Here is a 17,774-nt window from a genome sequence, read left to right on the forward strand (position 1 = left end):
TGTCATTCCAAACCTGTATGACTGACTTTCTTCTGTGGAACATAGAAGATAATTTGATAAATGTGTTTTTTGTTTTTCGTTCATACGGAAGTCAACAGTCACCAAAGCTGTTTGGCAACTAATATTCTTCCAAATATCTTCTTTTGTGCTCTGCAGAAGAAATAAAGTCATACAGGTTTGGAACAAGAGTGAATAAATGACAACAGAATTAGCATTTTTGAGTGAACTATCCCTTTAAATGCTATATGTTGTTTGAGCTATTTGAAAGGTTTTGTGATTTTTTTTAAACCACAAACAGACCACGAGGGTTATAGTCAACATATATGGACAACAAAGTGTTTAACGCATGTGGCATATGTGACACGCCTGAGTGTACATGCAGACCTGGTAGGCTTCTCTGCTTCCTGCAGGGATTAGGAGCATTGTCTGCCCTCATATATTGATTTACACACAAAGTTTATGATTATAGACTGAAGCACATAAAGTCAATTACCATCTACTCTCTGTAGAGGCCGAGGTAGAGAGAAAGAGAGAGGAAGAGACAGAGAGACATGAGTAAAAAGAGAGAATTAGAGCAAGAACCTTAGCAGACAGGACAAAAACTAGTAGAGGGAACAACAACAAGCCACTAAGGGTGAAACAGAAATAAGAGACAGTGAGTTCACAGCTTCCCAATGAAGAAAGCAGCAAATAGGCACGGTGGGGGTGCCAAATGGTGCTGCCGGTGGGCTGAGCAGAGCTGCTGTCTCATGCTGCGAGACTAACAGACAGACACAGCCGCTGAGAGCAGGACAGCGGGCGAGAGGAGCCAACCTCAATCATGAGATTTGATCCTTTTCTGCGTGTCCACTGTGCCCACAGCAGATATGATGGTTTATGGTATTCTTGCTGCAGGACATAAAGTGGGCGGAGTCACAGCCAGCTGGGAAATGATGCGACTCTGAAGTTGAACTTCCTGTGGCATTAGATATGGGTATAAACTCTAAGTCAACTCAGCGACTGAAGCACTATCAGTTCCTTAATGCTGTCATTTCCAGCCTTCTCCTGTCACCTTGACAACGCTTACTCCAAATCAGCCTCTAGACCATCCTCGGTCTCCATGACAACTTGGACAAGCGCTCAACTCCATCTGTCACCCTATCCACCCATTGCCTGCTCCTCTCTTCCTCAATCGCTGCGCTAGTGCTGAACCCTTGCCCACCTCTCAGAGGGACGTTCGGAATGTTCTCGCATCCTTTCTTCAACAACTCCTCTTTCATTTTGCTGATTGGCACTCGCTGACAGCCTAGTGAGCAACCTTTTCTCCCAATAGAGCATTTTAGTTTAGTTTTTGAGCGAACTCAAATATATGTTTTGTTTATATATATATAAATGTGGCATCTCAAATTAGAGTCTATGTAAACATGCTTTTTTATTAAATCATTTAGCAATGAAAGTGCATTTGCTTTTACAAAAAAAATCTTCCTTGAAAGTTCAATGAAAACTTTCCTTAACTTAAAAGTGTTTAATGAAAACATTAAGGAACAGGATTCGGTACAAACTTTAGACATGCATGAAACCTCAAACTTAGGAATTTCCCAGGCAAAAGGAGGGACAAGAATATCACTAGCCTGGTTTCCTTATCAGATTTGCACAAAACTTCTGCGATATTTTCTAAATGTCGATAAAAACAATTAGTCGTTTATGCAACTAAAACATATTTTTTACCTCTCACGATACGTCATTCCAAAAATAATGGCAACGGATGTAAGTAGGTTTACGTATCGCAGCCACGGCACAAGCCATTATTTTTAATCGAAGGAGACGTAGGTATATTATCCAAGTCCCTTATACTTGGCAGCAGCTGTACGAGGTGTTTCTGGGTGTTTCTCCCTCCTATCTGCTTCAAGGTCTTGCTAAATTGTGGCATTTCTTTGTTGTTTAGAATCCAGTATTCCCATAATACTTTTATCTTTTATGAGTTTAATAAAGAACTCTTGTCTCGTCTTCTGTCCAAACATAACGTGTCATCTTTAAAGAATGATTGACTTTTACTCACGCCAGGTGACCTATAAATGCGAAAAACTGTTTCCATTGCAGTTTTGTGAAATATTCCTTTTTCGAATGGCCTGAAAAACCACCTCACGAGCATAAAAACTTTGTGATATATGGTAGTTTTTGCGAAATTTATGTGTTTCCATTGGGCATATTTTCAATTCGCAATTTCAATTTGTGCAATTTAAAAGGTAATGGAAACGCAGCTATTGAGACATGGGAGAGAGCCTTGTTGAAATGGATCAGTATGCGACGACACAAATCAGTCACAACATAGCAACGCTCTAACAACCACTCCATACGCTCCTTCCATTTTTTTCAGAAAATGTAAAAATCGCCTTTAAATTACAATGCCATTTTACCTCAAATGAGAGTCAGCTATTTTTTCTCAACAGTCTCTGGACTGAATCCAACTGACATCTCTTCCTATACCCACAAAGGAAAGTTAGCCGTCCACAAATCCAATGTGAAGAACCCAATCTGCAAGGCTGCATTTTTTTAGATAAATTACTTTTGTTTTCATGACAATCTCATAATTTAATCATATGTATCTACACAGGTGTGACATGGAGGAATTATGCTTTGCGAATGTCTTAATCATTAGAAGCTTTTCATCAGTCTCTACAAACACCACCATGGCGACATGCCTGTCACTGTTCTCTCCAGCTGCGTGGGGCCCGAGCCCACAACACTGCTTCATGTCTCCCTGTTACTACGGTAACCCACAACCAGGCAGCCTGGGATTGGCTGCGGGTAGGTGCAAGCCTGAATGCAGGCAGAATAATGAGAGAGAGACTGAAAGAGAGAACGCGGCTGAGGGAATCGTTGACAGTTTACCTTATAAACCTGCCGTCTTATTCATGATGTTGTGTAACAGAAGCTTATCCTGTATTCATTACTGATCAAAAGAGATCTGAACTGAACAGATATATATATATATATATATTCTCAAACGTATCACACAGTTGACCTGGTACAGAGATACTTCCGAGTCAGTGCGTGTGCATATATTTATCTGGTTACCTGGATTGTAGGTGCTCCAGCTGAACTTGTAGGTTCTCTGACTGCTCCACCTGCTCATCCAGGGATCTCTGTAGCTTTCTGGTCTGATTATGAGCCTCATCCAACTGAAACAATTGCATAATACATAGTTTAGGGATCATATACAGTATCTCACAAAAGTGAGTACACCCATCACATTTCAGCAAACATTTTAGTATATCTTCTTAAGGGACAATACTATAGAAATGAAACTTGGATATATTCTAGAGTAGTCATGTGCTGCTTGTATTGGCAGTATATATTTACTGTCCTCTGTAAATAACTCAACATACAGCCATTATTGTCAAAATAGCTGGCAACAAAAGTGAGTAACAAAAGTGAACATGTCAAAACTGGGTCCAAAGTGTCAATATTTTGTGTGAGCACCAGTGTTATCTAGCACTGCCTTAAACCTCCTGGAGGTAATTCACCAGAGCTGCACAGGTTGTTGCTGGGATCCTCTTCCACTCCTTCATAATGACATCATGGAGCAGCTGGATGTTAGACACATGGCTCTTCTCCACCTTCCGCTTGAGGATGCCCCACAGGTGCTCAATAGGGTTCAGGACTCTAGAGACATACTTGGCCACTCCATCACCTTCACCTTCAGCTTCCTTAGCAAGGCAGTTGTCATCTTGGCGGTGTGTTTGGGGTCGTTATCATGCTGTTCGGCCCAGTTTCTGAAGGGGGGGCATCATGTTCTGCTTCAGAATGTCACAGTACATGTTGGAATCCATGTTTCCTCAATGAAGCACAGCTCTCCAGTACCAGCAGCACTCATGCAGCCCCAGACTAGGATGCTACCACCACCATGTTTGACTGTAGGGAAGACACAGTTTTCTTGGTACTCCTCACCAGGGCTTCGCCACACATGCTGGACACCATCTGAGCCAAACAAGTTTATCTTAGTCTCATCAGACTACAGGACATGGTTCCAGTAATTCATGCTCTTGGACAGGTTGCTTTCAGCAAACTGTTTGCAGGCTTTCTTGTGAGCCAGCTTCAGAAGAGGCTTCCTTCTGGGACGACGGCCATGCAAACCGACTTGTTGCAGTGTGCTGACAAGCTGACCTTCCGCTTCTGCAACCTCTAAAGCAATGCTGGCAGGACTCACACGTCTGTTTTTTGAAGCCAGCTTCTCCACCTGACACACAGCACGAGCCACGAGGACTCAACTTCTTTGATCGACCCTTGCGAGGCCTGTTCCAAGTGGAACCCGTCTTGGAAAACCTCTGTATGACCCTGGCCTGTACTGTATCTCAGTTTCAGGATGTTACCAATCTTCTTATAGCCCAGGCCATCTTTGTGGAGAGCAACAATTCTAATTCTCAAAACCTTAGAGAGTTATTTGCCATGAGGTACCATGTTGAACATCCAGTGGTCAGTATGAGAGAATTGTACACAAAGCACAACTTTTAACTGCTCTAATACAAGATATACAAATTTGTATGGTCCTGTCAAGCAGACAAAAACATGAAAATGATGAATAGGACATGTGGCTTTACATGGTTAAATGACGTACAGCTATTATCACTTAGGGTGTACTCACTTTTGTTGCCAGCTATTTTGACAATAATGGCTGTATGTTGAGTTATTTACAGAGGACAGTAAATATATACTGATATACAAGCAGCACATTGACTACTCTAAAATATATCCAAGTTTTATTTCTATAGTATTGTCCCTTGAGAAGATATACTAAAATGCTTGGTGACATGTGAGGGTTGTACTCACTTACGTGAGATACTGTATATATATATATATATATATATATATATATATATATATATACACACTCACCGGCCACTTTATTAGGTACCCCATGCTAGTAACGGGTTGGACCCCCTTTTGCCTTCAGAACTGCCTCAATTCTTCGTGGCATAGATTCAACAAGGTGCTGGAAGCATTCCTCAGGGAGTTTGGTCCATATTGACATGATGGCATCACACAGTTGCCGCAGATTTGTCGGCTGCACATCCATGATGCGAATCTCCCGTTCCACCACATCCCAAAGATGCTCTATTGGGTTGAGATCTGGTGACTGTGGAGGCCATTTTAGTACAGTGAACTCATTGTCATGTTCAAGAAACCAATTTGAAATGATTAGAGCTTTGTGACATGGTGGAAGTAGCCATCAGAGGATGGGTACATGGTGGCCATAAAGGGATGGACATGGTCAGAAACAATGCTCAGGTAGGCCGTGGCATTTAAACGATGCCCAATTGGCACTAAGGGGCCTAAAGTGTGCCAGGAAAACATCCCCCACACCATTACACCACCACCACCAGCCTGCACAGTGGTAACAAGGCATGATGGTTCCATGTTCTCATTCTGTTTACGCCAAATTCTGACTCTAACATCTGAATGTCTCAACAGAAATCGAGACTCATCAGACCAGGCAACATTTTTCCAGTCTTCAACTGTTCAATTTTGGTGAGCTCTTGCAAATTGTAGCCTCTTTTTCCTATTTGTAGTGGAGATGAGTGGTACCCGGTGGAGTCTTCTGCTGTTGTAGCCCATCCGCCTCAAGGTTGTGCGTGTTGTGGCTTCACAAATGCTTTGCTGCATACCTCGGTTGTAACGAGTGGTTATTTCAGTCACTGTTGCCCTTCTATCAGCTCGAACCAGTCTGGCCATTCTCCTCTGACCTCTGGCATCAACAAGGCATTTCCGCCCACAGAACTGCCGCTCACTGGATGTTTTTTCTTTTTCGGACCATTCTCTGTAAACCCTAGAGATGGTTGTGCGTGAAAATCCCAGTAGATTAGCAGTTTCTGAAATACTCAGACCAGCCCTTCTGGCACCAACAATCATGCCACGTTCAAAGTCACTCAAATCAACTTTCTTCCCCATACTGATGCTCGGTTTGAACTGCAGGAGATTGTCTTGACCATGTCTACATGCCTAAATGCACTGAGTTGCCGCCATGTGATTGGCTGCTTAGAAATTAAGTGTTAACGAGCAGTTGGACAGGTGTACCTAATAAAGTGGCCGGTGAGTGTATATATACACACACACACACACACACACACACACACACCTAAAGGATTATTATGAACACCTCTTCAATTTCTCATTAATGCAATTATCTAATCAACCAATCACATGGCAGTTGCTTCAATGCATTTAGGGGTGTGGTCCTGGTCAAGACAATCTCCTGAACTCCAAACTGAATGTCAGAATGGGAAAGAAAGGTGATTTAAGCAATTTTGAGCGTGGGATGGTTGTTGGTGCCAGACGGGCCGGTCTGAGTATTTCACAATCTGCTCAGTTACTGGGATTTTCACGCACAACCATTTCTAGGGTTTACAAAGAATGGTGTGAAAAGGGAAAAACATCCAGTATGCGGCAGTCCTGTGGGCGAAAATGCCTTGTTGATGCTAGAGGTCAGAGGAGAATGGGCCGACTGATTCAAGCTGATAGAAGAGCAACTTTGACTGAAATAACCACTCGTTACAACCGAGGTATGCAGCAAAGCATTTGTGAAGCCACAACACGCACAACCTTGAGGCGGATGGGCTACAACAGCAGAAGACCCCACCGGGTACCACTCATCTCCACTACAAATAGGAAAAAGAGGCTACAATTTGCAAGAGCTCACCAAAATTGGACAGTTGAAGACTGGAAAAATGTTGCCTGGTCTGATGAGTCTCGATTTCTGTTGAGACATTCAGATGGTAGAGTCAGAATTTGGAGTAAACAGAATGAGAACATGGATCCATCATGCCTTGTTACCACTGTGGAGGCTGGTGGTGGTGGTGTAATGGTGTGGGGGATATTTTCTTGGCACACTTTAGGCCCCTTAGTGCCAATTGGGCATCGTTTAAATGCCACGGCCTACCTGAGCATTGTTTCTGACCATGTCCATCCCTTTATGGCCACCATGTACCCATCCTCTGATGGCTACTTCCAGCAGGATAATGCACCATGTCACAAAGCTCGAATCATTTTAAATTGGTTTCTTGAACATGACAATGAGTTTACTTTACTAAAATGGCCCCCACAGTCACCAGATCTCAACCCAATAGAGCATCTTTGGGATGTGGTGGAACGGGAGCTTCGTGCCCTGGATGTGCATCCCACAAATCTCCATCAACTGCAAGATGCTATCCTATCAATATGGGCCAACATTTCTAAAGAATGCTTTCAGCACCTTGTTGAATCAATGCCACGTAGAATTAAGGCAGTTCTGAAGGCGAAAGGGGGTCAAACACAGTATTAGTATGGTGTTCCTAATAATCCTTTAGGTGAGTGTATTTACGTGTTGTCAATATAACGTACATTCATTGATCATAGCAAACGTAAAGATTTGGTTTTCTGTGATTTACTTAAAATTGTTGCTGAGAATTCTGCTGATTTAAATATATCACTAATGCAATGCTATCTAGCTGGTGATCAAAACTGTGAAAATTACTTGAGACAGTCAGGAGAGATAGGAAGAATGGTTTGAAAATTAAACATCTAATAATTTTATGTTATAATTGTTTGTTTTCTGAGCAAAGATTAATTTATCTCTATCTAATTTTGTAAAGTAACAGCCGAATCAATTTGTTGTAAAGTTTAAACATAACATAACAAAACACACTTACTGTTGAGCCCTGTATTAAATTTAAATAAAAAGGACAACAAAGAAAACCACAGAATACACCCCAAGAAATTATGAATTTAATTTTGAGCAAGTGCTTTGTTTCACCTCATCTTCAGCCTGGCCCAGCTCTTTCTTCAGCTCCTCCACCCTCAGTCTGAGTTTCTTAACTTCTGTCTCATGCTGTTCCACACGCCGGTTAGCATGTGCTAGCTCAGCCATCTTCTCCTGGTACTGTTTTTTAACCTTGGAGTGGACGTGCCGCAAATCTGCCAACTCCTGCAAGAGAGCAGATGCATTGACACCATGTTCTAGATACAAGACAGCTGAGAACTCCATCATCATCATCATCATCATCAACCTGTATACTGCTTAGTGACAGTAACTTTTTCATATACTTTGACACAGAATCAATATATACATGTGTGTTTATGTGTGTTAGGGGGGTATTATATACCTTATCAGCCTGGTTCATGAATATTAATCAGGGCTCTAGCTATATTGGGATTATACTCTACTGATGGTACATTCACTGGTTTGCAGAAGCTGTTGGCCTGCAAGAGTTTTTCTCTTTGCACTGCAGCAAAGCAAAACAAAGCTCATAAATATAATAATTATTGTCCGCGTGTGAAGTATGATTTGTAAAAACTCTAAAAGTTCTATAATGGTTACTACAGCCCTGCTAAAGACTAAAAGTGCTGTTAACATTATGCAGTGAAAAATAAAAACCCATTCTGAACTCATTTTCAATATGCCTAGTTTAAAAGGGTGGTATAATGCCCATTTTTACAAAATGTAAAATAAGTCTCTGATGTCCCCAGAGTGTGTATGTGAAGTTTTAGCTCAAAATACCCCACAGATAATTTTTTATAGCATGTTAAAATTGTCCCTTTTTGAGGGTGAGAAATAAACGCTTTGTTTTGTATGTGTCCCTTTAAATGCAAATCAGTTGCTTCTCTCGGCACAGAGGGCAGAGCTATAACAGCTCGCGTCATTACCAGCTTGCAGACACGCATTAAAATGTGAGAAACTGTTCTGCCTATTATGTTCAAACCGGAGTTGGACAAAGATGGAGAGACTCAAGAAGAAGTGACAACATGTAGAATGCAACAGGATGTTTCTTAATGGTTAGTTGATTTATTTACATATAGCTGATGTGGAGTTAACTATCTTCAAATTATTAATTAACATATTCTGTCATGATAATCTATAAAATCGCTCGTGTGGGAACTGTTGTAAGATGCCTACAGAGTGACATGCTATTGCATTTGTGTTACATACTGTTGTAACACTCCGCTGCTATTTAAACAACTAAAATGCGTGTTCACTATAAGTAGGAACAACTGTTCACACTGTTTAGTCCACAAACAAAACACAGATTCTCAAGAGAACAAAGAGATTTTGAAACTCACAAAGAGATTAATTTCGCAAACCACCACAGTATATTTACATATTCACACAACATAAGTCACAAACCCAAAATACCACCATAGATAATACAGACAGTTCTGAATACGTGAGTGTGTGGGTGTGTTCTTGAACTGTCTTATATTCCCGCGGGTATGTACAAAGTTAGGATCAGCCTCACCAGTAATAGTGTCAAGTCCGGGAGCGTGATCAATGAAGTGAAAAAACTGTCCAATGTCCTTCAACACAGTAATCCTGGCAGCGAGCCAACTGAAATACTCCCGGGAGGAGCGGCGACCCGGCGCTTCCAGGACAGTCAATCACGGAGTAATCCACCTACGCTCCGGTAGGTTTGTGAATGAGAAAAAACTTCTCCTGAAGACCGCCTTCCTCCTTCCTTTTATGGCAACCGACCGCCTTCCTCCTTCCTTTTATGGCAACCAACCAAGGAGGATAATCAGCCACCGCCTGGGTCTTCTCCGGATCCACTTCTACTCCTCTCTCCGACACAATGTGGCCCAGGAATTTTAGTTGACGTTTAAAGAAGTGACACTTCTTCATGTTGAGAGTAAGTGAAGCCTGGTTGAGTCTGTGTATAATGGTGTTCAGGTGTTGTACATGTTCTTTTAATGTCCGTGAATAAATTATAATGTCATCAATATATACAAAGCAAATCTTCCCTCTCAATTCCACTAGGATCTTCTCCATCAGCCTCTGGAAAGTGGCTGCGGCATTCTTGAGACCATACGGCATCGAGTGGAATTGGTAGAGCCCCTGGGTAGTGATAAAGGCAGTTTTACTCTTACTAGCCTCATCCATTTCCACTTGCCAATATCCTGACCGCAAGTCCAATGTACTGAACCAGGAGGCGCCTTCCATGGATTCAAGTATGTCATGAATGAGTGGCATTGGGTATGCGTCAGGTAAGGTTGTACTATTCAGCTTCCAATAGTTCACGCAGAACCTGTAAGTATCATCCATTTTGGGGACCAGGACTACGGGTGCTGCCCATGGAGAGTAAGAGGGTTCGATGATGTTGTCCCTTAGCATTTGTTCAACTTGCTCGTCTATTATTTTTTTCTTGAATGGAGAAACTCGGTAAGCCCTAGATTTCACAGCATTTCATCACATAAGAGGATCTTGTGTTGTTCTACCGATGTTTTCCCGAGCAACTTGGAAGTGGTATGAGGCCAGGTCCCGATCAACTTCCGTAACTCCTCCTGGTTGTCGGAGTCCTAGTTGGGAGTAACTTCAGCGACCGAGGAAGCATGAGATGGATGCCATGTTGAAGGTAAGGCGTAATAAAGACTCACTGTAGCTGAAGTGTGTCTTCTTTCCGCCTCTCATGTAGTAACCACTCCTGGATTTACGGTAGCTGTTATTAAAGAATGATACATATAACCTTTACCCACTTTCAGCCCATATCTACTTTGGCCTACATCCACGATAGCTTCAGTGACTCTGAGGAAATCCAAACCCGCTATCAAGGGAAAAGCCAGGTGAGCATCCTTCATGATATATGTATCTACCCCACATACTTTCTCATGCCAGTTGTAACAGATGCTTTTCTTATGGAAAGGCTTGATGTACCTTCCCATCAGCCATAATAAACCGTTGAAGGGGGACTGGGTGGTCCGCGTTTGGTTCACCAAATAACTGTCTCCACAAACTTTCCTGCATCAGGGTGTACGTGCTTCCCAGTATCCAGTACCGCTTTTACCTCTTGGCCCCTTATCGTTACCTGCCCTACCAGAAGGGAATTTATAGGATGCGTTTGTGCGATCGATAAGCCAGCCAGATTTTGAGAGGCATTACGTTCATTAGGTCTCTTATGGGTCTTTTCTCTCCCATTCTGACTGTCCACCTTCTGCCAATAATCCTTAGCTCCCATGCAGTCTTTTTCCACCATTGAACCCACTTTTACCAGTTGTTCCACTGTTTTCACTGTTCCCCTCAAACAGCCTGCAACCCTGGGGTTGGTGTTGTTGAGGATGCGACTCACCATCTCTTCCTCAGACATATCAGGCTTCCACTTAATACAGAGGGCTCTGTAATCATAGGCAAAATCTCTTAGGCGTTGACGTGGCTGCTGAACCAGCGACCTTAGCTTATCTTCCACTTCAGCAAGATAATCATCCGGTAAAAATGCATCCATAAAGGCTGCCTTGAAAGATTGCCAATCTGTTACCTTACTCCTCTCGGCTTTGCACCAGCTCAGCGCGGGTCCCTTCAGAACCGTGCTCAAGGTGCCTACCAGTTTCACACTGGGAAGGGGCCTGATGTCGAGATAGTTCTCGCACTGCTCGATGAAGTTGAGCACCTCCGAAGTCTCACAGGACTCCCCAAAAGAAGGAAACTCCAACCGAATCGGCGGCCGACTGCAGAAGGATGAGATACTGGGCACCACTGGAGGGGTAGTTGGAACAGACCTTCCTGGAGTTATATTCATCCATAGCATTGCTTGTCTTAGAAGGAGGAAATTTGAATCTAGATGCCGTCATGGGAGTTCTATAATCATGATCAGAAGTTACGGAGTTGGCTGGGGTGTAGGACTGTAGTCTAGAAAGTGAAGGGCTACTAGTGAATCACAATTTTTTTATTTGAGTCTCCCATCTTGCATCTCTTCTTAGGAAACAATCAGCCACAACTCTCTCCAACTTTTCTATTGATCGGTGAAAATGATTTTCTAAATCTGCCAAACCAGCGTCCACTGCCTCACGGAAACTTGTCTCACGATTAAGTGCACTTTCAACTGACTGTTTAAAATCATGTTCGTTTGTCTGTACTTTAGCACTAAGGGCCAATAAATCCACTCTGAGTTTGTCATTCTCAGTTTGTATTGTTTGAAGATCATTTCCATTCAATACACCGCTTTCATCATCTTCATCATCCGTTTTTACCTCATCATCGAAAATATACATCGAACTAAGCATAAAACTTATTTCCTCGGTAGGATTACGTCTAGTTACGAATGGACCTGCAGTGAAATCTGCAACTGGCGTCTCATTCGAACCCCTTCTTGATACCGATACATCATCATCAAGGTTATCAGTATTTACCGTCTGAGTATTTCTCTCCTCCTCGACATTCATATCTCCCTCCATAACTATGGACATACAAGAAAACAATATATCACAATGAAACAGTAAATTCCCCGTACGGGCCACCACTATGTAACACTCCGCTGCTATTTAAACAACTGCGTGTAGACTATAAGTAGGAACGACTGTTCACACTGTTTAGTCCACAAACAAAACACTAATTCTCAAGAGAACAAAGAGATTTTGAAACTCACAAAGAGATTAATTTCGCAAACCACACATATTTTTGACAGTATATGACATATTCACACAACATAAGACACAAACCCAAAATACCACCATAGATAATACAGGCAATTCTGAATACGTGAGTGTGTGGGTGTGTTCTTGAACTGTCTTATATTCCCGCGGGTAAGTACAAAGTTAGGATCAGCCTCACCAATAATAGTGTCAAGTCCGGGAGCGTGATCAATGAAGTGAAAAAACTGTCCAATGTCCTCCAACACAGTAATCTTGGCAGCGAGCCAACTGAAATCACGGAATAATCCACATACTCTCCGGTAGGTTTGTGAATGAGAAAAAACTTCTCCTGAAGACCGCCTTCCTCCTTCCTTTTATGGCAACCAAAATAGTCATTTCCTGTCTACTGGCCAAAACCCACGTGAAGAGAAGACACGCGCAAATCTCGCGTGCAGTATAATGAGGTTCCCAATAAACAATAGTAGGAGCATAAACAGTGTACAGCGGAAAGCCAACAAGGTAATACATAAAGTGCCACAACATACTTATCTATATGGCACTAACCTTATATAAAAACTTCCCCTTATGTGGCCGCGCTACACTGTATTGCAATAAATGTGAAAAGACGGATGCGATAGCTTGAGCAGACTCCCAAATGTGCTCTACTACAACAACTCTTCCTCTTGTTGCATGTTTCCAGGGGCAGGGTTTATGTAAATTTTAGGGACATCACTAACCCGGGAGGAAACTTGTGTAATCCCTACCAGCCGTTTGTTGTAGTCCTTAAAAAGCGATTTCTGTAAAAGAAAATATCTCCCTTTGCTTTGAACTTTGAGCGTTGTAACTTTGGAGATGTTGTTTATGCTCAAACAGCAACATTACACACTAACTAAAGTTAAAAAAGTGAAATCATAAATCAACCACCCCTTTAAAGTAAACATTTCCACATGCTATCAAGTGGATATCCTTTTTGAACGGTTTTAGAGAAAACACAGGTCACAGAGCTATTAAAGGGATACTTCACCTCTGGAAAGATGAATGTGTATTTAAAATGGGTCATTTATGTAGAAGAAATGTGAAATTATTTTTGAATTTGGAGCTTTCTAGACTGAGAAAAGCCAGAAAATGTATTTTTGGCTTATGTGGATGAAAGACAACAACTCCCAGAATGCACTTGCTTCGCTGCCCTAGGAGGCCACCCCTACCGGTAACGGAGCGCAGTAGTTAAACAACAAGTCTAGGCTACTAGTGAGTCTCCGTGATGAGTCTGGCCGGGATTACGAGATCGCCCAAAATCTCCGGGATTCGGCTTTTGCGTTCTACAGTCGTCATTCATTATGTTTACTGTGGCAAGCAGGACGAGGCTAGGGCCGCGGGAGAACGGCGCGAGGCCGGTGGCGTGATTACTGATGAGCGACACCTGTGAGACACACCGGTCTCGTATCTCTCACGGAGGAGCGGAAATTTTCTTAGCAATGTTAAAACGCACATCAACCGATCGCTTGTTTAGCGTTCATGTAAACACTACATTCAGATTCACCAATCGGAATGAATTCAGTTAGATTGAAACAAAAGGTGTGTGCATGTAAACAATGAATGGCAACTGCAGAAAGCAAAAGCTGAATCCCGGACATTTTGTACGATCTCGACGGCCGGACATGTCCGGGAAAAAGAGGATGAATGGTAACCCCTACTACTCAGCTTTCTCCTACTAAGTTACTCAGCTTTCTCCCCAGAACAAGAGCCTGCTAGCTTAGCTTCCAAAAAAGATGTCTGACACTATGTGTACATTCTGTGAGTGAGATCCCACCCTCTATGGGCGGGTTGAAAACATGCGGGACAGCTCCTACTACTGGCTGTAGTCTTTAGCCTCTGGCCAAAAAATCCTCCGATGACACAAAATGACGATTTTTGCGTCATCTGAGGATTTTTTCCAGACAAAAAATACATAAATCTCTCGTCTCAGGGAGATATGAGGGTGGAAAGCATGGTAATTTGAAAATACTACAGGTTTTCTACTAATACAAAGCTTAATGCTAAATCCTGAAGTATCCCTTTAACTTGTCAGTAATGAAAATGAAGTCGATTACTATGAAGATAATATGATGCCATAAAGAATCGCATACTAAGATTTGTGAAAGTGTACATAAGAGATTGCAAGCATAAATCAAATTTGCGTGTGCAAGAGAATATTTGTAAAGGTGTAAATCGCCTTTCAAGTGTAATAAAAAAATATTTGCAGCATTTTACTGTTATTCGTAAGTGTAATGCATGTATTGTGAAACTGCAGCTTAATGTTTGCGCAAAATAAATATGATCTGTATTCTTCTGACTTCCATTTTTCGCGCTTACACTTTTGGCACGATTTTTTCGCACAAATACGGCCAAAAGCCTGTGAACAGCAATTTGCAACCGAAAACAACAGTCAGGAACTGCAAAACAGATTGATCGCGTAAAATCAACCTTTGTGTAAAAAAATAAACTGTTGCAAATGTCTAAATGACTTGTGTACACGAGGCAAAGACCTTCCTAGACATTAATAAAAAGGACACTGCTTCAGTTCCCATCACAACACAAGGGATTGTGATGGGGAGCCCAAGTCATATCTAATCACCAAATAAAACACCACACGACCAACAAAGAACATTATGTTGCCAACAGAAGGTGCATTGCCCCCCTATAGTGTTTGTTTTCTTCTCTTATTATTATTATTATTCTGCTCCCATTGGAGTCTATTGCAGACTAGAGCAGTAGAGTAAAAAGTTTAACACAGTAATTGTCATGTTTGTATAATACAAAGTTGTAAAATGTAACCCATCATGGCTCAAAGGAACAGTGTGTTAGATCTATTTTCTATTACAATTGAATACTTTTGCCCTGCCTCACTTTTTATACCATTTTTGGGAACAGTGTAAATAAAACAGCAATGCAGAAATGTTCAACTATACTTTTTATATTATGAAAGCCTTGGAAGAATCTCTTTACATCTACCATCTTGAAAACCACTCAAACCCGCCACAAGAAGCTGTGCCCTGATTAGGATCCGGAAACCACAGCCTCAAGTATTTAAATCAGACAAGACAAACTAACACTGACAATGTATTCTGTATCCAGGTATTTGTCCAAGTCGATCTTAAGGTTAGACAAGACAAGACCTCTGAAGAGAGACAGTTCCTGGTATGCGTTACCACAGCCCATTTATTAAAGGGGTCATATAATGGTACATGCACTTTTACAAGTTGATTGTACTGAAATGTGTGTTGGCAGTGTCTGTACACAGCCATCATATAATGATAAAAATCCATCCAGTGGTTTTGTTTTAATCTCCTTATATGTTTTCCCCTGCCTCAAATCAAGCCGTTCGAGCCTGTGACGTCACAAGCTCGCACGCCCCTCCCACGATTGTTGATTGACAGAAGGGTTTCAACACAGACCCGCCCTCGCTCGTGAGCAAACTGTCAATCATAGTCTGCGCGGACCGGCGCGGTCATTGTTGATATGCTGGAGCACTGTCTATGAGCAGAATGGCGTCTAAGCGATTGTGGTGTTCTGTTCTTGGGTGTAATAACGAACACAGTCATTTTAATGTTCCTAAATCCGAACCGCCGAAGACGCAGTGGCTGAGTTTGTTTTCGAAGGGAATATTCCCCACGAGCAACGTCAATGCTTTCATATTTGCGCGAATCATTTCACACACCAGACTGCTTTATAAACGAGGATCAGTATAAAGCTGGTTTTGCTAAGAAGCTGCTCCTGAAAAAAGATCGGTACCAGATATTCGTGTTCCTGCTGAATCTCCAGAAGAACGGAAGTGAGTGTAAAGTTTTATTAAACTTTATATTAATATTGTAAATCGCTAGCTGCACGCTTCACCATGAATGCGTCTAAGGTTTACACTCAGGGTACATTACGGCATGTTTTCTATGCATGACGTTCTCAATATAATGCATAATCCCACGTTTATACTGAACAACGTGTTATGGTTATTGTGTTATTGTGTTACAAACGGTGTACGCCAGAGCCGGCTCTGGTGTACGCACAGAACAGAGGGGCGGGGTGAGCAAAGCTCATGATCATTTAAAGTCATATACACTGAAACGGCGTGCTGAAAACAGAGCTGTTTTTTACCAGGTAAAATAAGTGTTTTCTTACAATACTAATGAGAATTTTTAATTAAAGTATATTTCAAACTTTTAATTTAGACCCTAAAGAATCATATTAGCTTGTACAAAAATGGCATTATATGACCCCTTTACACAACGAAGGAAAACGAAGACAAAACAAACTAACGTAAATAAAGGGTGCATGTGGAACAGTCGAAAAAACACTCAGGATGATAGAACCCCCTCCTAATCAATGGATTTTTATATATATAAATATATACAGTATATATAAATATGATCTGATTAAAACACACAACCAAACAATCTCTTTACATTTCAACTTTAACATTGAAGCCCAATTCACCATTCAGACATTTTTTTATTTCTCATTCTCGCTTCAGTCACTTCAACTCAACAGTTAAGTCAAGTACTTATGAGCATCTCTAAGTGAGAAATGACCCAGGATGATCTACTTAGTGTTCCGATCTTCTCTCATTTCTGTACACACACAGCTCATACAAACCTCTGTGTGACCATTAAAGTGAAGAACAAAGAGAGGGAAGGTCTAGGGAGATCGAGGGGGGTGGAAGCCAAAGGGAAGCACCAGAATCCATTAATAATTTAAGAGGATAATCAAGTAGCTAGACAAATCTCATTCATAATGTACCTCCCCCATCACATGAGCAGCCAAACTGTCTATTTGTTTTAGAGCGGGAGCATGTATGCACACGTATCGCATGTATCTATCTAAAAATAAAATACCTTAAAATATAGTAACAGTTAAAAAAAAGAGACAGAAGAGTAACACACACACACACACACCTGGCAGAATGAGAATCCCAGGCCGCTGTGTTCTATTGATTTCTGGGTCACTGGAAAGGAGGACAAGATCTACTTGTGTTTTTACTGAGAGAGCCACAGCATAGTTAACCTCAGAGCAAATCACACTGCTCTGTATGTGGAGCACATCGCTCAATATGGCCTGCCGAGGTGTCTTGTGTGTGTCTGGTGTGATCAAAAGTGTTTTTGACAAATCAAATGTATTTAAAAACTGTCAATGGGATTATATCAAGTGATGAGAGACATACATACGAGCATTTTTTTGCAGGCTTATATGTTTAGGTTCAGTAATTTCACTTTAATGGCAATGTAAAGGTTATTAAGTCAATGAGTGTTTTTTTTTGTGCAAAAAACACCTCTTTGGACAAGACAAGACAGTTGCACATCTTATTCAGGTCCAAGTGCCCACAGGGGACCCAGATTCAAATGTGACCCGTGGTCCTTCCCAATAACAACATACCTCTCCTCAGACACTCTTCACGG

The 17,774-nt window shown here is 41.7% G+C and overlaps 1 protein-coding gene across 1 annotated transcript in view; it reads right to left on the bottom strand.

Annotated features, from left to right (window-relative positions):
- Positions 1–17,774, bottom strand: part of ccdc102a (coiled-coil domain containing 102A) — a 76,008-nt gene that overhangs the window by 3,187 nt on the left and 55,047 nt on the right. Inside the window, exons 7-8 of the mRNA XM_056267309.1 lie at positions 7,769–7,939; positions 3,058–3,161 (exon numbers count right to left, since the gene is read on the bottom strand). Coding sequence (XP_056123284.1) covers positions 3,058–3,161; positions 7,769–7,939 — 275 coding nt within the window. The remainder of the gene's footprint in view (positions 1–3,057; positions 3,162–7,768; positions 7,940–17,774) is intronic.

Source organism: Rhinichthys klamathensis, unplaced genomic scaffold (genome assembly GCF_029890125.1).
Source record: "Rhinichthys klamathensis goyatoka isolate OS25496 unplaced genomic scaffold, OSU_Roscu_1.1 h1tg000258l_1, whole genome shotgun sequence".
Taxonomy (NCBI): Eukaryota; Metazoa; Chordata; class Actinopteri; order Cypriniformes; family Leuciscidae; genus Rhinichthys; species Rhinichthys klamathensis.